The sequence below is a fragment of the Hyperolius riggenbachi genome, chromosome 6 (assembly GCF_040937935.1).
Source record: "Hyperolius riggenbachi isolate aHypRig1 chromosome 6, aHypRig1.pri, whole genome shotgun sequence".
Taxonomy (NCBI): domain Eukaryota; kingdom Metazoa; phylum Chordata; class Amphibia; order Anura; family Hyperoliidae; genus Hyperolius; species Hyperolius riggenbachi.
In genome coordinates, this window is record NC_090651.1 from 388,884,902 (window position 1) to 388,906,155 (window position 21,254).

The 21,254-nt window shown below is 58.3% G+C and overlaps 1 protein-coding gene across 1 annotated transcript in view; it reads left to right on the plus strand.

Annotated features, from left to right (window-relative positions):
* The window catches only part of SMG9 (SMG9 nonsense mediated mRNA decay factor), a 67,469-nt gene that overhangs the window by 44,001 nt on the left and 2,214 nt on the right, over window positions 1–21,254 (plus strand). Inside the window, exon 13 of the mRNA XM_068242005.1 lies at window positions 606–750. Coding sequence (XP_068098106.1) covers window positions 606–750 — 145 coding nt within the window. The remainder of the gene's footprint in view (window positions 1–605; window positions 751–21,254) is intronic.

The window sequence follows — 21,254 nt, forward strand, 5'->3', positions numbered from 1 at the left end:
CAATTTAAGAATTGCAATCAATTTTTCTGACTGATTGTAACAAATTAAAAAATATGACCGATGTACCACACACTTATGTTCAATTGCTAGGGTGTGTATATTAATAAACTTACAATCCAGCACACACCATACAATCTTTAGAGAAATTGAACAGAAATATCTGGCATTCCGGATCGATTTAAATCGAAAAAAACGGGAATTCCGATCGGATTTTTCAGTCGAATGAAAAAAAAAAGCTTTCGATTTTTCCGAGAGATCCGATCGTTTTCATCGAATTGCTGTAAAATCGGATCATTTTATTGTATCGTGTGTGGCCACCTTAAGGTATTGCATGATGTGCTATACAGGTTTATCACCAAATCTATGTAGTATAAGGGTAACCTGAGGGAATATATTGGGTGGATCATTTAGGCAGTCCCTATATTACATAGTAACGGTAAGATTGCATGAGATAGATTGGATCATTAGTGGCCACCATTTTATTCCTGAAATGTTCCTGTCCTGATTTTGGGCTTTCAGAATTGGGGCTGGACAAGGCAGCAGTTTTGTTGTGGGTGTAATGACCTGGTGACATGGTGACATTATGCTTGTGTTTTCTTGTACAGGCTCCGCAGGGAACCCGCTCTTCTCACTGCTGCCCGGGTATAAGGGTCACCCCAGCTTCCACACCATGATCAGCAAACTCCGCAGCCAGATCATGTCCATGCCCCGTCCACAGCTGTCCCACACCATCCTGACCGAGAAGAACTGGTGAGCACTACTACTAACTGTGTACAGGGGAGGAAGTGATGGGACATGTGACAGGAAGTATGGCTGCATGAGGCTACTAGGGGTGTCTGCTCCTCCCTTCCCCCCAGCCCACAGCTGTCACACACCATCCTGACCGAGAAGAACTGGTGAGCACTACTACTAACTGTGTACAGGGGAGGAAGTGAGGGGACATGTGACAGGAAGTATGGCTGCATGAGGCTACTAGGGGTGTCTGCTCCTCCCTTCCCCCCAGCCCACAGCTGTCACACACCATCCTGACCGAGAAGAACTGGTGAGCACTACTACTAACTGTGTACAGGGGAGGAAGCGAGGGGACATGTGACAGGAAGTATGGCTGCATGAGGCTACTAGGGGTGTCTGCTCCTCCCCCCCCCCCCCCTTCTCAGCTGTCACACACCATCCTGACCGAGAAGAACTGGTGAGAGCGCTACTAGTAACTGTGTACAGGAGGAAGTGAGGGGACATGTGACAGGAAATATGGCTGCATGATGGAAGTATGGCCATTAGGGGTGCCTGCCTCCCCCAGCCCTTCCTTCCCCTCCCCCCCCAGCCCGCAGCTGTCCCACACCATCCTACAGGAGGAAGTGAGGGGACATGTGACAAGAAGTATGGCTGCATGAGGCCACAAGAGGTATCTGCCCCTCCCAATCCCACAGCTGCCCCCCCCCCCACCCCGCTCCCCTGACGGAGAAGAACTAGTGAGAGCACTACTACTAACTGTGTACAGGGGAGAAAGTGAGATGACATGTGACAGGAAGTTTGGCTGCATGATGGAAGTATGGCCACTAGGGGAGCCTGCCTCCCCCAGCCCTCCCTCCCCCACGCCCCCAGCTGTCCCACACCATACAGGAGGAAGTGAAGTGACATGTGATAGGAAATATGGCTGCATGAGGCCACTAGAGGTGCCTTCTTCCCCGCAAAGCCCTCAGCTGTCACACACCATCCTCACTGAGAAGAACTGGTGAGAGCGCTACTAGTAACTGTGTACAGGAGGAAGTGAGGTGACATGTGACATGAGATATGTCTACATCGGGCCACTAGAGGTATCTGCCCCCCCCCCCCCCTTCAGGCCCTCAACTGTCCCACACCATCCTGACCAAGAAGAACTGGTGAGAGCTACTAACTGTGTACAGGAGGAAGTGAGGTGACATGTGACAGGAAATATGGCTGCATGAGGCAAAGGAGGCGTGGTTATCAGCAGGTTTGCATTGGGGGGAGAATACGGTTAGGCATCGGTGTGTGTGTGTTGGGGGGGGTATTTGGGGTTAGACATCGGTAGAGATAGCACTCGAGAAAATTCGGTTAGGTTTATGGAATGATAAAATAACAGTAAAATTTGCCAATATTTTACTATCGGAATTACCACTGCCCAATAGTAGAATATCGGTCATTTTACATCCATATTCTACTAGCGCCTTTTCCCAGCACCCAAATTTCTGCAGCACCCATTTTGCATGTAGACAGAAATGAGGTATCTTCAGCTTGACGCCCTGTCCTGTTCCGGAAGACATTTCATTGCTTCTTCAGAGTAATAATAATAATCTGAACATTTGTAGAGCGCTTTTCTCCTGTTGCACTTAAGAGCTGCAACCACAAGGAGCTACTGTGCAGTGTCTTGCCTAGAACTCCTTACTGAATTGGTACTGACCCTAGCCAGGATTCCACCCCTGGTCTCCCATGTCAGAGGCGGTGCCCTTCACCAGCACACTATCCAGCCACAGAGTACAGCTCATCCTTGTAGACTAAGGCCCCGTTCACACTTGCGGTTTTGTCAAAACCGCACCGGATGTCCGGACCGCACCGGAGCCGGACCGGACCTGATCCGTACGGTTCCTATCCGGATCCGGTCCGGATCCGGTCCGTTTGCATCCGGTTTCCGTGCGGTGTGAACACGGTTGCGGTCCGGATCCGGTTTCTTAAGGAGATAACATCCTGTAATTACCTGGGGTCTGGGAGGTCAGCAGAAGGGTCTGGGGTCATTGTTGGAGACAGGTGGACGTGTGGAGACCATCCGTGGATACAGAGACTGCAGTTGGGACCATGGATCCAGGCATTTTTTACTCGTAAACCTGGGAATTCTCTCTGTTGTTCGCCTCCTTCAGACATATCAGACATGTTGCTGCCAAAAAGAGCTCCAGCATGAAATCGCTGCTGCCCCACTCTGTGAACGCTGGGCCCATGTGGTTCCCATCCAAAATGCATAGGAAGTGGGGTAGAACGTCCGGTTTTTGTAGCCAGTGTGTTGTGCGCTCTCCGGCTCTCATTGCTTTGTATTGGCCGGATGGTGCAGTCCGGCTCCGCCCCGGATACGGCTGCCGGAGGAGCCGGACCAAAAAATAGCGCATGTTGGAACGGACGCCGGAGTCCGGATCCGGCCCGGATCCGGTCCGGCTCCGGTCCGGCAGAACGGACGCATGTGAACGGACGCATAGGCTTTCATTGCTATTGCCGTGCGTCCGTTCCGTCCGTTCTGCAAGCGGTCCGGCTCCGGCACGGCGATTCCGGACGGCCACCGCTAATGTGAACCGGGCCTTAGCGTGACTCCCCCGATGTACCAGGCTGTCTCGGGGGGATTGGAGCGGCCTAGGAGACCGGCGAGGGAGCCAAAGACCTGAAGGGGGCTGGAGGAAGCCCCAGGTATGTATAAATTCCCTTTTTTTCATCTCAGGTTCTCTTTAAGCTAGAGGGCTACAAAGTAACTTTTGATTTTTAATTTGGAAAGTTCTGTTGTAAACATTAGGCTTATAATTTACACCACGCATGAATACATCCATATATATATAGAGTCCTGAAAGAGGTACCTACCAAAGGCTTTCACTCCAGACCTCCCAGCCCCCCTGTCTGGACCGCCAATCCAGCGATGGGTCCCTCTTTACCTCCAGTCTGGAGGGACAGTCACGGACGAGCGAGTCCACACTGGGCATGTGCAAGTACGGTCTGCACATGCCTGGTAGGAGGAAGCCACTCCTGTACGTCCTCCATGCACAAGCACTTTGTTGTATTGGGCATGCACAGACCTGACTCGCACATGCCCAGTGCTGAAGCGCTTCTCCACGGCCGACACCCCACTCTGATAAAGCCGATCAGACCTGCTGGGTCACACCTGGTGCTGGAACGGTGGGCTGGAGAGGAATCCGGGAATTGTCTGCACTATAGAGGCTAATGAGGCAAGTATCTCACATTTCTACATTTTATGCCAGTTCAGGATTGCAGAGCAGAGCTGGGTCAAACAGTCCACTAGTGCTGTCATGTAAGTGATCATAGCTTAGCCATATCTGTAACTTGTGAAACATTATGGGAGTCCAGGAACAGCGGCAGATCAAAGCCGAAATTCACAAATGAGAAATCTCTACAAGAAATGACTTACCGGAGGTCTTAGGGCTCGTTTCCATTAGTGCAGCACAGGAGACGCGCGTCACTCCTGGTGGGGGGCGGGGTTTGCTATCCCGTTCATTCTAATGAAAGGGAAGGCAGGCACAATCGCCCCAAAATGCGTGCAACTATGCGCTGTGATTGACTGGTGAATTGCATTGTATGGAAACATCAGAGAGTGCAGTCTATGTCTCATGTCCCTGTGATCGGGTTTCCATATGGAACTCCTATGGAAACGGGCCCTAAGTCTCTAAAGTTGTGTGTTGCGAGGTCCAGAGAGTCCAGGCAGACAGCACAGCCTGACCCGCCTCCATTCTCTGACATGCTGACACCACCTGTCTGCTCTCCCCAGAATAGTCTAGAAAGTGGCAAGTTAGCAGTAACCTCTGCTGGATTCCTGTAGAAGTGGAACAGTGATTGGTTGATTGGCAGCTTGACACCCCCCCCCCCCCCTTCCCGGGGGTCCAGACTGGGTGCCCCCCACCACCACCAGATTCCTATGTGGGTGGGGTGATGAGTGGCTCCTGACTGCCTCACACTCCAGTACTGAATAAGAGGGGTGGTGAGTGGAGGTCCTGGATTGGCTCCGCCTCCCCTCCTTCCAGGAGAACAAGCAGCAGGAGCCTAAGATTAAGATCAATACAGATTTATTAATAGATTGAATAGATTACATTGATTACATTGTATTATTGGTTGTACTGAATGAGTAAGGTGCCCATACATCTGTCCACTTTGGCAGCCGATCGACCAACCAATTACATTTTTATTACAGAATTGATTGGAAATCTGTGCCGCCAAGTGCAGGCCCAACCGACCATGCAACCAATCTCAGGCCGAAATTGGTTGCATTAATTGATCAGGCCTGATGCAAGATATCGGGCCAAAGTTGATTGATCCGGTGTGTGGTACGGCGGCCAATTACAGAACAAGCGATGAAACAACGAAACTCCCGCCACTGTCCCCCTAATGTATAAATGTGCCCCCCATTTATAACAGGGCTGTGGAGTCGGTACAAAAATCTTCCGACTCCGACTCCTCAGATTCTGAAACTACGACTCCAGCTCCGACTCCGGGTACCCAAAATTGCTCAGACTCCGACTCCTCGACTCCGACTCCTTAGTCTAATACTTAACAGGGCTGTGGATTTTGTACAAAAATCATGCGACTCCAACTCCTCAGTTTCTGAACCCACGACTCCAACTCCGACTCCGGGTGCCCAAAATTTCCCCGACTCCACAGCCCTGATTTATACATTAGCTACCCTGTGTCAGCCTCCGCACGGTGCCCGTCTCTGAAACCTCCGGCGGCTCTTCTGTCAGCTCCGTACACACCACTGGTGCACAGTGTGTGACGTCACGTGCTATTCGCCGTCTCCAGCGTGTATGCCACTGGTGCACAGTGTGTGACGTCACGTGCTATTCGCCGTCTCCAGCGTGTATGCCACTGGTGCACAGTGTGTGACGTCACGTGCTATTCGCCGTCTCCAGCGTGTATGCCACTGGTGCACAGTGTGTGACGTCACGTGCTATGCGCCGCCGTCAGCGTGTATGCCACTGGTACACGGTGTGTGATGTCACGTGCTATGCGCCGTCTCCAGCGTGTATGCCACTGGTGCACAGTGTGTGACGTCACGTGCTATGCGCCGTCTCCAGCGTGTATGCCACTGGTGCACAGTGTGTGACGTCACGTGCTATGCGCCGCCGTCAGCGTGTATGCCACTGGTGCACGGTGTGTGACATCACGTGCTATGCGCCGCCGCCAGCGTGTATGCCACTGGTGCACAGTGTGTGACGTCACGTGCTATGCGCTGCCGTCAGCGTGTATGCCACTGGTGCACAGTGTGTGATGTCACGTGCTATGCGCCGCCGCCAGCGTGTATGCCACTGGTGCACGGTGTGTGATGTCACGTGCTATGCGCCGCCGTCAGCGTGTATGCCACTGGTGCACAGTGTGTGATGTCACGTGCTATGCGCCGCCGTCAGCGTGTATGCCACTGGTGCACAGTGTGTGACGTCACGTGCTATGCGCCGCCGTCAGCGTGTATGCCACTGGTGCACGGTGTGTGACGTCACGTGCTATGCGCCGTCTCCAGCGTGTATGCCACTGGTGCACGGTGTGTGACGTCACGTGCTATGCGCCGCCGTCAGCGTGTATGCCACTGGTGCACGGTGTGTGACGTCACGTGCTATGCGCCGTCTCCAGCGTGTATGCCACTGGTGCACAGTGTGTGACGTCACGTGCTATGCGCCGCCGTCAGCGTGTATGCCACTGGTGCACGGTGTGTGACATCACGTGCTATGCGCCGCCGCCAGCGTGTATGCCACTGGTGCACGGTGTGTGACATCACGTGCTATGCGCCGTCTCCAGCGTGTATGCCACTGGTGCACGGTGTGTGATGTCACGTGCTATGCGCCGCCGTCAGCGTGTATGCCACTGGTGCACGGTGTGTGATGTCACGTGCTATGCGCCGCCGTCAGCGTGTATGCCACTGGTGCACAGTGTGTGATGTCACGTGCTATGCGCCGCCGTCAGCGTGTATGCCACTGGTGCACAGTGTGTGACGTCACGTGCTATGCGCCGCCGTCAGCGTGTATGCCACTGGTGCATGGTGTGTGACGTCACGTGCTATGCGCCGTCTCCAGCGTGTATGCCACTGGTGCACGGTGTGTGACGTCACGTGCTATGCGCCGTCTCCAGCGTGTATGCCACTGGTGCACAGTGTGTGACGTCACGTGCTATGCGCCGCCGTCAGCGTGTATGCCACTGGTGCACGGTGTGTGACATCACGTGCTATGCGCCGCCGCCAGCGTGTATGCCACTGGTGCACGGTGTGTGACATCACGTGCTATGCGCCGTCTCCAGCGTGTATGCCACTGGTGCACAGTGTGTGACGTCACGTGCTATGCGCCGCCGTCAGCGTGTATGCCACTGGTGCACGGTGTGTGACATCACGTGCTATGCGCCGCCGCCAGCGTGTATGCCACTGGTGCACAGTGTGTGACGTCACGTGCTATGCGCTGCCGTCAGCGTGTATGCCACTGGTGCACAGTGTGTGATGTCACGTGCTATGCGCCGCCGCCAGCGTGTATGCCACTGGTGCACGGTGTGTGATGTCACGTGCTATGCGCCGCCGTCAGCGTGTATGCCACTGGTGCACAGTGTGTGATGTCACGTGCTATGCGCCGCCGTCAGCGTGTATGCCACTGGTGCACAGTGTGTGACGTCACGTGCTATGCGCCGCCGTCAGCGTGTATGCCACTGGTGCACGGTGTGTGACGTCACGTGCTATGCGCCGTCTCCAGCGTGTATGCCACTGGTGCACGGTGTGTGACGTCACGTGCTATGCGCCGCCGTCAGCGTGTATGCCACTGGTGCACGGTGTGTGACGTCACGTGCTATGCGCCGTCTCCAGCGTGTATGCCACTGGTGCACAGTGTGTGACGTCACGTGCTATACGCCGCCGTCAGCGTGTATGCCACTGGTGCACGGTGTGTGACATCACGTGCTATGCGCCGCCGCCAGCGTGTATGCCACTGGTGCACGGTGTGTGACATCACGTGCTATGCGCCGTCTCCAGCGTGTATGCCACTGGTGCACGGTGTGTGATGTCACGTGCTATGCGCCGCCGCCAGCGTGTATGCCACTGGTGCACAGTGTGTGACGTCACGTGCTATGCGCCGCCGCCAGCGTGTATGCCACTGGTGCACGGTGTGTGACGTCACGTGCTATGCGCCGCCGCCAGCGTGTATGCCACTGGTGCACAGTGTGTGATGTCACGTGCTATGCGCCGCCGCCAGCGTGTATGCCACTGGTGCACAGTGTGTGATGTCACGTGCTATGCGCCGCCGTCAGCGTGTATGCCACTGGTGCACAGTGTGTGATGTCACGTGCTATGCGCCGTCTCCAGCGTGTATGCCACTGGTGCACAGTGTGTGACGTCACGTGCTATGCACCGCCGTCAGCGTGTATGCCACTGGTGCACGGTGTGTGACATCACGTGCTATGCGCCGCCGCCAGCGTGTATGCCACTGGTGCACAGTGTGTGACGTCACGTGCTATGCGTCGCCGTCAGCGTGTATGCCACTGGTGCACAGTGTGTGACGTCACGTGCTATGCGCCGCCGCCAGCGTGTATGCCACTGGTGCACGGTGTGTGATGTCACGTGCTATGCGCCGCCGTCAGCGTGTATGCCACTGGTGCACAGTGTGTGATGTCACGTGCTATGCGCCGCCGTCAGCGTGTATGCCACTGGTGCACGGTGTGTGATGTCACGTGCTATGCGCCGCCGTCAGCGTGTATGCCACTGGTGCACAGTGTGTGATGTCACGTGCTATGCGCCGCCGTCAGCGTGTATGCCACTGGTGCACAGTGTGTGACGTCACGTGCTATGCGCCGCCGTCAGCGTGTATGCCACTGGTGCACGGTGTGTGACGTCACGTGCTATGCGCCGTCTCCAGCGTGTATGCCACTGGTGCACGGTGTGTGACGTCACGTGCTATGCGCCGTCTCCAGCGTGTATGCCACTGGTGCACAGTGTGTGACGTCACGTGCTATGCGCCGCCGTCAGCGTGTATGCCACTGGTGCACGGTGTGTGACATCACGTGCTATGCGCCGCCGCCAGCGTGTATGCCACTGGTGCACGGTGTGTGACATCACGTGCTATGCGCCGTCTCCAGCGTGTATGCCACTGGTGCACGGTGTGTGATGTCACGTGCTATGCGCCGCCGCCAGCGTGTATGCCACTGGTGCACGGTGTGTGACATCACGTGCTATGCGCCGTCTCCAGCGTGTATGCCACTGGTGCACAGTGTGTGACGTCACGTGCTATGCGCCGTCAGCGTGTATGCCACTGGTGCACAGTGTGTGACGTCACGTGCTATGCGCCGCCGTCAGCGTGTATGCCACTGGTGCACAGTGTGTGACGTCACGTGCTATGCGCCGCCGCCAGCGTGTATGCCACTGGTGCACGGTGTGTGACGTCACGTGCTATGCGCCGCCGTCAGCGTGTATGCCACTGGTGCACAGTGTGTGAGGTCACGTGCTATGCGCCGCCGCCAGCGTGTATGCCACTGGTGCACAGTGTGTGACGTCACGTGCTATGCGCCGCCGCCAGCGTGTATGCCACTGGTGCACGGTGTGTGACGTCACGTGCTATGCGCCGACGTCAGCGTGTATGCCACTGGTGCACAGTGTGTGATGTCACGTGCTATGCGCCGCCGTCAGCGTGTATGCCACTGGTGCACAGTGTGTGATGTCACGTGCTATGCGCCGCCGTCAGCGTGTATGCCACTGGTGCACAGTGTGTGATGTCACGTGGTATGCGACGCCGTCAGCGTGTATGCCACTGGTGCACAGTGTGTGACGTCACGTGCTATGCGCCGTCTCCAGCGTGTATGCCACTGGTGCACAGTGTGTGACGTCACGTGCTATGCGCCGTCTCCAGCGTGTATGCCACTGGTGCACGGTGTGTGATGTCACGTGCTATGTGCCGCCGTCAGCGTGTATGCCACTGGTGCACAGTGTGTGATGTCACGTGCTATGCGCCGCCGCCAGCGTGTATGTCACTGGTGCACAGTGTGTGATGTCACGTGCTATTCGCCGTCTCCAGCGTGTATGCCACTGGTGCACAGTGTGTGATGTCACGTGCTATGCGCCGCCGCCAGCGTGTATGCCACTGGTGCACAGTGTGTGATGTCACGTGCTATGCGCCGCCGTCAGCGTGTATGCCACTGGTGCACGGTGTGTGATGTCACGTGGTATGCGCCGTCTCCAGCGTGTATGCCACTGGTGCACAGTGTGTGATGTCACGTGCTATGCGCCGCCGTCAGCGTGTATGCCACTGGTGCACGGTGTGTGATGTCACGTGGTATGCGCCGTCTCCAGCGTGTATGCCACTGGTGCACAGTGTGTGATGTCACGTGCTATGCGCCGCCGTCAGCATGTATGCCACTGGTTCACAGTGTGTGATGTCACGTGCTATGCGCCGCCGCCAGCGTGTATGCCACTGGTGCACAGTGTGCCGACGTCAGCGTGTATGCCACTGGTGCACAGTGTGTGATGTCACGTGCTATGCGCCGCCGTCAGCGTGTATGCCACTGGTGCACAGTGTGTGATGTCACGTGCTATGCGCCGCTGTCAGCGTGTATGCCACTGGTGCACGGTGTGTGATGTCACGTGCTATGCGCCGCCATCAGCGTGTATGCCACTGGTGCACAGTGTGTGATGTCACGTGCTATGCGCCGCCGTCAGCGTGTATGCCACTGGTGCACAGTGTGTGACGTCACGTGCTATGCGCCGCCGTCAGCGTGTATGCCACTGGTGCACAGTGTGTGAGGTCACGTGCTATGCGCCGCCGTCAGCGTGTATGCCACTGGTGCACGGTGTGTGACGTCACGTGCTATGCGCCGTCTCCAGCGTGTATGCCACTGGTGCACAGTGTGTGACGTCACGTGCTATGCGCCGCCGCCAGCGTGTATGCCACTGGTGCACAGTGTGTGACGTCACGTGCTATGCGCCGCCACCAGCGTGTATGCCACTGGTGCACAGTGTGTGACGTCACGTGCTATGCGCCGCCGCCAGCGTGTATGTCACTGGTGCACAGTGTGTGATGTCACGTGCTATTCGCCGCCGCCAGAGTGTATGCCACTGGTGCACAGTGTGTGATGTCACGTGCTATGCGCCGCCACCAGCGTGTATGCCACTGGTGCACAGTGTGTGACGTCACATGCTATTCGCCGCCGCCAGAGTGTATGCCACTGGTGCACAGTGTGTGACGTCACGTGCTATGCGCCGTCAGCGTGTATGTCACTGGTGCACGGTGTGTGATGTCACGTGCTATGCGCCGCCGCCAGCGTGTATGCCACTGGTGCACGGTGTGTGACGTCACGTGCTATGCGCCGCTGTCAGCGTGTATGCCACTGGTGCACGGTGTGTGATGTCACGTGCTATGCGCCGCCATCAGCGTGTATGCCACTGGTGCACAGTGTGTGATGTCACGTGCTATGCGCCGCCGTCAGCGTGTATGCCACTGGTGCACAGTGTGTGACGTCACGTGCTATGCGCCGCCGTCAGCGTGTATGCCACTGGTGCACAGTGTGTGAGGTCACGTGCTATGCGCCGCCGTCAGCGTGTATGCCACTGGTGCACGGTGTGTGACGTCACGTGCTATGCGCCGCTGTCAGCGTGTATGCCACTGGTGCACGGTGTGTGATGTCACGTGCTATGCGCCGCCATCAGCGTGTATGCCACTGGTGCACAGTGTGTGATGTCACGTGCTATGCGCCGCCGTCAGCGTGTATGCCACTGGTGCACAGTGTGTGACGTCACGTGCTATGCGCCGCCGTCAGCGTGTATGCCACTGGTGCACAGTGTGTGATGTCACGTGCTATGCGCCGCCACCAGCGTGTATGCCACTGGTGCACAGTGTGTGATGTCACGTGCTATGCGCCGCCGTCAGCGTGTATGCCACTGGTGCACAGTGTGTGACGTCACGTGCTATGCGCCGTCAGCGTGTATGTCACTGGTGCACGGTGTGTGATGTCACGTGCTATGCGCCGCCGCCAGCGTGTATGCCACTGGTGCACGGTGTGTGACGTCACGTGCTATGCGCCGCTGTCAGCGTGTATGCCACTGGTGCACGGTGTGTGATGTCACGTGCTATGCGCCGCCATCAGCGTGTATGCCACTGGTGCACAGTGTGTGATGTCACGTGCTATGCGCCGCCGTCAGCGTGTATGCCACTGGTGCACAGTGTGTGACGTCACGTGCTATGCGCCGCCGTCAGCGTGTATGCCACTGGTGCACAGTGTGTGAGGTCACGTGCTATGCGCCGCCGTCAGCGTGTATGCCACTGGTGCACGGTGTGTGACGTCACGTGCTATGCGCCGTCTCCAGCGTGTATGCCACTGGTGCACAGTGTGTGACGTCACGTGCTATGCGCCGCCGCCAGCGTGTATGCCACTGGTGCACAGTGTGTGACGTCACGTGCTATGCGCCGCCACCAGCGTGTATGCCACTGGTGCACAGTGTGTGACGTCACGTGCTATGCGCCGCCGCCAGCGTGTATGTCACTGGTGCACAGTGTGTGATGTCACGTGCTATTCGCCGCCGCCAGAGTGTATGCCACTGGTGCACAGTGTGTGATGTCACGTGCTATGCGCCGCCACCAGCGTGTATGCCACTGGTGCACAGTGTGTGACGTCACATGCTATTCGCCGCCGCCAGAGTGTATGCCACTGGTGCACAGTGTGTGATGTCACGTGCTATGCGCTGTCGACAGCGTGTATGCCACTGGTGCACAGTGTGTGACGTCACGTGCTATTCGCCGCCGCCAGAGTGTATGCCACTGGTGCACAGTGTGTGATGTCACGTGCTATGCGCCGCCGCCAGCGTGTATGTCACTGGTGCACAGTGTGTGATGTCACGTGCTATTCGCCGCCGCCAGAGTGTATGCCACTGGTGCACAGTGTGTGATGTCACGTGCTATGCGCCGCCACCAGCGTGTATGCCACTGGTGCACAGTGTGTGATGTCACGTGCTATGCGCCGCCGCCGCCAGCGTGTATGCCACTGGTGCACAGTGTGTGACGTCACGTGCTATGCGCCGCCAGCGTGTATGCCACTGGTGCACAGTGTGTGACGTCACGTGCTATGCGCCGCCGTCAGCGTGTATGCCACTGGTGCACAGTGTGTGACGTCACGTGCTATGCGCCGCCGCCAGCGTGTATGCCACTGGTGCACAGTGTGTGATGTCACGTGCTATGCGCCGCCACCAGCGTGTATGCCACTGGTGCACAGTGTGTGACGTCACGTGCTATTCGCCGCCGCCAGAGTGTATGCCACTGGTGCACAGTGTGTGATGTCACGTGCTATGCGCTGCCGCCAGCGTGTATGCCACTGGTGCACAGTGTGTGATGTCACGTGCTATGCGCCGCCGCCAGCGTGTATGCCACTGGTGCACAGTGTGTGATGTCACGTGCTATGCGCTGCCGACAGCGTGTATGCCACTGGTGCACGGTGTGTGACGTCACGTGCTATGCGCCGCTGTCAGCGTGTATGCCACTGGTGCACGGTGTGTGATGTCACGTGCTATGCGCCGCCATCAGCGTGTATGCCACTGGTGCACGGTGTGTGACGTCACGTGCTATGCGCCGCTGTCAGCGTGTATGCCACTGGTGCACGGTGTGTGATGTCACGTGCTATGCGCCGCCATCAGCGTGTATGCCACTGGTGCACGGTGTGTGACGTCACGTGCTATGCGCCGCCGTCAGCGTGTATGCCACTGGTGCACAGTGTGTGACGTCACGTGCTATGCGCCGCCGTCAGCGTGTATGCCACTGGTGCACAGTGTGTGACGTCACGTGCTATGCGCCGCCGTCAGCGTGTATGCCACTGGTGCACAGTGTGTGACGTCACGTGCTATGCGCCGCCGTCAGCGTGTATGCCACTGGTGCACAGTGTGTGATGTCACGTGCTATGCGCCGCCGTCAGCGTGTATGCCACTGGTGCACAGTGTGTGATGTCACGTGCTATGCGCCGCCGTCAGCGTGTATGCCACTGGTGCACGGTGTGTGACGTCACGTGCTATGCGCCGTCTCCAGCGTGTATGCCACTGGTGCACGGTGTGTGACGTCACGTGCTATGCGCCGCCGCCAGCGTGTATGCCACTGGTGCACAGTGTGTGATGTCACGTGCTATGCGCCGCCGTCAGCGTGTATGCCACTGGTGCACAGTGTGTGACGTCACGTGCTATGCGCCGCCGTCAGCGTGTATGCCACTGGTGCACAGTGTGTGATGTCACGTGCTATGCGCCGCCACCAGCGTGTATGCCACTGGTGCACAGTGTGTGATGTCACGTGCTATGCGCCGCCGTCAGCGTGTATGCCACTGGTGCACAGTGTGTGACGTCACGTGCTATGCGCCGTCAGCGTGTATGTCACTGGTGCACGGTGTGTGATGTCACGTGCTATGCGCCGCCGCCAGCGTGTATGCCACTGGTGCACGGTGTGTGACGTCACGTGCTATGCGCCGCTGTCAGCGTGTATGCCACTGGTGCACGGTGTGTGATGTCACGTGCTATGCGCCGCCATCAGCGTGTATGCCACTGGTGCACGGTGTGTGACGTCACGTGCTATGCGCCGTCTCCAGCGTGTATGCCACTGGTGCACAGTGTGTGACGTCACGTGCTATGCGCCGCCGCCAGCGTGTATGCCACTGGTGCACAGTGTGTGACGTCACGTGCTATGCGCCGCCACCAGCGTGTATGCCACTGGTGCACAGTGTGTGACGTCACGTGCTATTCGCCGCCGCCAGAGTGTATGCCACTGGTGCACAGTGTGTGATGTCACGTGCTATGCGCCGCCACCAGCGTGTATGCCACTGGTGCACAGTGTGTGACGTCACATGCTATTCGCCGCCACCAGAGTGTATGCCACTGGTGCACAGTGTGTGATGTCACGTGCTATGCGCTGTCGACAGCGTGTATGCCACTGGTGCACAGTGTGTGACGTCACGTGCTATTCGCCGCCGCCAGAGTGTATGCCACTGGTGCACAGTGTGTGATGTCACGTGCTATGCGCCGCCGCCAGCGTGTATGTCACTGGTGCACAGTGTGTGATGTCACGTGCTATGCGCCGCCGCCAGCGTGTATGTCACTGGTGCACAGTGTGTGATGTCACGTGCTATGCGCCGCCGCCAGCGTGTATGTCACTGGTGCACAGTGTGTGATGTCACGTGCTATTCGCCGCCGCCAGAGTGTATGCCACTGGTGCACAGTGTGTGATGTCGCGTGCTATGCGCCGCCACCAGCGTGTATGCCACTGGTGCACAGTGTGTGACGTCACATGCTATTCGCCGCCACCAGAGTGTATGCCACTGGTGCACAGTGTGTGATGTCACGTGCTATGCGCTGTCGACAGCGTGTATGCCACTGGTGCACAGTGTGTGACGTCACGTGCTATTCGCCGCCGCCAGAGTGTATGCCACTGGTGCACAGTGTGTGATGTCACGTGCTATGCGCCGCCGCCAGCGTGTATGCCACTGGTGCACGGTGTGTGATGTCACGTGGTATGCGCCGTCTCCAGCGTGTATGCCACTGGTGCACAGTGTGTGATGTCACGTGCTATGCGCCGCCGTCAGCATGTATGCCACTGGTGCACAGTGTGTGATGTCACGTGCTATGCGCCGTCTCCAGCGTGTATGCCACTGGTGCACAGTGTGTGATGTCACGTGCTATGCGCCGCCGTCAGCATGTATGCCACTGGTTCACAGTGTGTGATGTCACGTGCTATGCGCCGCCGCCAGCGTGTATGCCACTGGTGCACAGTGTGTGACGTCACGTGCTATGCGCCGTCAGCGTGTATGTCACTGGTGCACGGTGTGTGATGTCACGTGCTATGCGCCGCCGCCAGCGTGTATGCCACTGGTGCACGGTGTGTGATGTCACGTGGTATGCGCCGTCTCCAGCGTGTATGCCACTGGTGCACAGTGTGTGATGTCACGTGCTATGCGCCGCCGTCAGCATGTATGCCACTGGTGCACAGTGTGTGACGTCACGTGCTATGCGCCGTCAGCGTGTATGTCACTGGTGCACGGTGTGTGATGTCACGTGCTATGCGCCGCCGCCAGCGTGTATGCCACTGGTGCACGGTGTGTGACGTCACGTGCTATGCGCCGCTGTCAGCGTGTATGCCACTGGTGCACGGTGTGTGATGTCACGTGCTATGCGCCGCCATCAGCGTGTATGCCACTGGTGCACAGTGTGTGATGTCACGTGCTATGCGCCGCCGTCAGCGTGTATGCCACTGGTGCACAGTGTGTGACGTCACGTGCTATGCGCCGCCGTCAGCGTGTATGCCACTGGTGCACAGTGTGTGAGGTCACGTGCTATGCGCCGCCGTCAGCGTGTATGCCACTGGTGCACTGTGGGTGACGTCACGTGCTATGCGCCGTCTCCAGCGTGTATGCCACTGGTGCACAGTGTGTGACGTCACGTGCTATGCGCCGCCGCCAGCGTGTATGCCACTGGTGCACAGTGTGTGACGTCACGTGCTATGCGCCGCCACCAGCGTGTATGCCACTGGTGCACAGTGTGTGACGTCACGTGCTATGCGCCGCCGCCAGCGTGTATGTCACTGGTGCACAGTGTGTGATGTCACGTGCTATTCGCCGCCGCCAGAGTGTATGCCACTGGTGCACAGTGTGTGATGTCACGTGCTATGCGCCGCCACCAGCGTGTATGCCACTGGTGCACAGTGTGTGACGTCACGTGCTATGCGCCGCCACCAGCGTGTATGTCACTGGTGCACAGTGTGTGACGTCACGTGCTATGCGCCGTCAGCGTGTATGTCACTGGTGCACGGTGTGTGATGTCACGTGCTATGCGCCGCCGCCAGCGTGTATGCCACTGGTGCACGGTGTGTGACGTCACGTGCTATGCGCCGCTGTCAGCGTGTATGCCACTGGTGCACGGTGTGTGATGTCACGTGCTATGCGCCGCCATCAGCGTGTATGCCACTGGTGCACAGTGTGTGATGTCACGTGCTATGCGCCGCCGTCAGCGTGTATGCCACTGGTGCACAGTGTGTGACGTCACGTGCTATGCGCCGCCGTCAGCGTGTATGCCACTGGTGCACAGTGTGTGAGGTCACGTGCTATGCGCCGCCGTCAGCGTGTATGCCACTGGTGCACGGTGTGTGACGTCACGTGCTATGCGCCGCTGTCAGCGTGTATGCCACTGGTGCACGGTGTGTGATGTCACGTGCTATGCGCCGCCATCAGCGTGTATGCCACTGGTGCACAGTGTGTGATGTCACGTGCTATGCGCCGCCGTCAGCGTGTATGCCACTGGTGCACAGTGTGTGACGTCACGTGCTATGCGCCGCCGTCAGCGTGTATGCCACTGGTGCACAGTGTGTGATGTCACGTGCTATGCGCCGCCACCAGCGTGTATGCCACTGGTGCACAGTGTGTGATGTCACGTGCTATGCGCCGCCGTCAGCGTGTATGCCACTGGTGCACAGTGTGTGACGTCACGTGCTATGCGCCGTCAGCGTGTATGTCACTGGTGCACGGTGTGTGATGTCACGTGCTATGCGCCGCCGCCAGCGTGTATGCCACTGGTGCACGGTGTGTGACGTCACGTGCTATGCGCCGCTGTCAGCGTGTATGCCACTGGTGCACGGTGTGTGATGTCACGTGCTATGCGCCGCCATCAGCGTGTATGCCACTGGTGCACAGTGTGTGATGTCACGTGCTATGCGCCGCCGTCAGCGTGTATGCCACTGGTGCACAGTGTGTGACGTCACGTGCTATGCGCCGCCGTCAGCGTGTATGCCACTGGTGCACAGTGTGTGAGGTCACGTGCTATGCGCCGCCGTCAGCGTGTATGCCACTGGTGCACGGTGTGTGACGTCACGTGCTATGCGCCGTCTCCAGCGTGTATGCCACTGGTGCACAGTGTGTGACGTCACGTGCTATGCGCCGCCGCCAGCGTGTATGCCACTGGTGCACAGTGTGTGACGTCACGTGCTATGCGCCGCCACCAGCGTGTATGCCACTGGTGCACAGTGTGTGACGTCACGTGCTATGCGCCGCCGCCAGCGTGTATGTCACTGGTGCACAGTGTGTGATGTCACGTGCTATTCGCCGCCGCCAGAGTGTATGCCACTGGTGCACAGTGTGTGATGTCACGTGCTATGCGCCGCCACCAGCGTGTATGCCACTGGTGCACAGTGTGTGACGTCACATGCTATTCGCCGCCGCCAGAGTGTATGCCACTGGTGCACAGTGTGTGATGTCACGTGCTATGCGCTGTCGACAGCGTGTATGCCACTGGTGCACAGTGTGTGACGTCACGTGCTATTCGCCGCCGCCAGAGTGTATGCCACTGGTGCACAGTGTGTGATGTCACGTGCTATGCGCCGCCGCCAGCGTGTATGTCACTGGTGCACAGTGTGTGATGTCACGTGCTATTCGCCGCCGCCAGAGTGTATGCCACTGGTGCACAGTGTGTGATGTCACGTGCTATGCGCCGCCACCAGCGTGTATGCCACTGGTGCACAGTGTGTGATGTCACGTGCTATGCGCCGCCGCCAGCGTGTATGCCACTGGTGCACAGTGTGTGACGTCACGTGCTATGCGCCGCCGTCAGCGTGTATGCCACTGGTGCACAGTGTGTGACGTCACGTGCTATGCGCCGCCGCCAGCGTGTATGCCACTGGTGCACAGTGTGTGATGTCACGTGCTATGCGCCGCCACCAGCGTGTATGCCACTGGTGCACAGTGTGTGACGTCACGTGCTATTCGCCGCCGCCAGAGTGTATGCCACTGGTGCACAGTGTGTGATGTCACGTGCTATGCGCTGCCGACAGCGTGTATGCCACTGGTGCACAGTGTGTGATGTCACGTGCTATGCGCCGCCGCCAGCGTGTATGCCACTGGTGCACAGTGTGTGATGTCACGTGCTATGCGCTGCCGACAGCGTGTATGCCACTGGTGCACAGTGTGTGAGGTCACGTGCTATGCGCCGCCGTCAGCGTGTATGCCACTGGTGCACGGTGTGTGACGTCACGTGCTATGCGCCGCTGTCAGCGTGTATGCCACTGGTGCACGGTGTGTGACGTCACGTGCTATGCGCCGCTGTCAGCGTGTATGCCACTGGTGCACGGTGTGTGATGTCACGTGCTATGCGCCGCCATCAGCGTGTATGCCACTGGTGCACGGTGTGTGACGTCACGTGCTATGCGCCGCCGTCAGCGTGTATGCCACTGGTGCACAGTGTGTGACGTCACGTGCTATGCGCCGCCGTCAGCGTGTATGCCACTGGTGCACAGTGTGTGACGTCACGTGCTATGCGCCGCCGTCAGCGTGTATGCCACTGGTGCACAGTGTGTGACGTCACGTGCTATGCGCCGCCGTCAGCGTGTATGCCACTGGTGCACAGTGTGTGATGTCACGTGCTATGCGCCGCCGTCAGCGTGTATGCCACTGGTGCACAGTGTGTGATGTCACGTGCTATGCGCCGCCGTCAGCGTGTATGCCACTGGTGCACGGTGTGTGACGTCACGTGCTATGCGCCGTCTCCAGCGTGTATGCCACTGGTGCACGGTGTGTGACGTCACGTGCTATGCGCCGCCGCCAGCGTGTATGCCACTGGTGCACAGTGTGTGATGTCACGTGCTATGCGCCGCCGTCAGCGTGTATGCCACTGGTGCACAGTGTGTGACGTCACGTGCTATGCGCCGCCGTCAGCGTGTATGCCACTGGTGCACAGTGTGTGATGTCACGTGCTATGCGCCGCCGTCAGCGTGTATGCCACTGGTGCACAGTGTGTGACGTCACGTGCTATGCGCCGCCGTCAGCGTGTATGCCACTGGTGCACAGTGTGTGATGTCACGTGCTATGCGCCGCCACCAGCGTGTATGCCACTGGTGCACAGTGTGTGATGTCACGTGCTATGCGCCGCCGTCAGCGTGTATGCCACTGGTGCACAGTGTGTGACGTCACGTGCTATGCGCCGTCAGCGTGTATGTCACTGGTGCACGGTGTGTGATGTCACGTGCTATGCGCCGCCGCCAGCGTGTATGCCACTGGTGCACGGTGTGTGACGTCACGTGCTATGCGCCGCTGTCAGCGTGTATGCCACTGGTGCACGGTGTGTGATGTCACGTGCTATGCGCCGCCATCAGCGTGTATGCCACTGGTGCACGGTGTGTGACGTCACGTGCTATGCGCCGTCTCCAGCGTGTATGCCACTGGTGCACAGTGTGTGACGTCACGTGCTATGCGCCGCCGCCAGCGTGTATGCCACTGGTGCACAGTGTGTGACGTCACGTGCTATGCGCCGCCACCAGCGTGTATGCCACTGGTGCACAGTGTGTGACGTCACGTGCTATTCGCCGCCGCCAGAGTGTATGCCACTGGTGCACAGTGTGTGATGTCACGTGCTATGCGCCGCCACCAGCGTGTATGCCACTGGTGCACAGTGTGTGACGTCACATGCTATTCGCCGCCACCAGAGTGTATGCCACTGGTGCACAGTGTGTGATGTCACGTGCTATGCGCTGTCGACAGCGTGTATGCCACTGGTGCACAGTGTGTGACGTCACGTGCTATTCGCCGCCGCCAGAGTGTATGCCACTGGTGCACAGTGTGTGATGTCACGTGCTATGCGCCGCCGCCAGCGTGTATGTCACTGGTGCACAGTGTGTGATGTCACGTGCTATGCGCCGCCGCCAGCGTGTATGTCACTGGTGCACAGTGTGTGATGTCACGTGCTATGCGCCGCCGCCAGCGTGTATGTCACTGGTGCACAGTGTGTGATGTCACGTGCTATTCGCCGCCGCCAGAGTGTATGCCACTGGTGCACAGTGTGTGATGTCACGTGCTATGCGCCGCCACCAGCGTGTATGCCACTGGTGCACAGTGTGTGACGTCACATGCTATTCGCCGCCACCAGAGTGTATGCCACTGGTGCACAGTGTGTGATGTCACGTGCTATGCGCTGTCGACAGCGTGTATGCCACTGGTGCACAGTGTGTGACGTCACGTGCTATTCGCCGCCGCCAGAGTGTATGCCACTGGTGCACAGTGTGTGATGTCACGTGCTATGCGCCGCCGCCAGCGTGTATGTCACTGGTGCACAGTGTGTGATGTCACGTGCTATTCGCCGCCGCCAGAGTGTATGCCACTGGTGCACAGTGTGTGATGTCACGTGCTATGCGCCGCCACCAGCGTGTATGCCACTGGTGCACAGTGTGTGATGTCACGTGCTATGCGCCGCCGCCAGCGTGTATGCCACTGGTGCACAGTGTGTGACGTCACGTGCTATGCGCCGCCGTCAGCGTGTATGCCACTGGTGCACAGTGTGTGACGTCACGTGCTATGCGCCGCTGTCAGCGTGTATGCCACTGGTGCACGGTGTGTGATGTCACGTGCTATGCGCCGCCACCAGCGTGTATGCCACTGGTGCACAGTGTGTGACGTCACGTGCTATTCGCCGCCGCCAGAGTGTATGCCACTGGTGCACAGTGTGTGATGTCACGTGCTATGCGCTGCCGACAGCGTGTATGCCACTGGTGCACAGTGTGTGATGTCACGTGCTATGCGCCGCC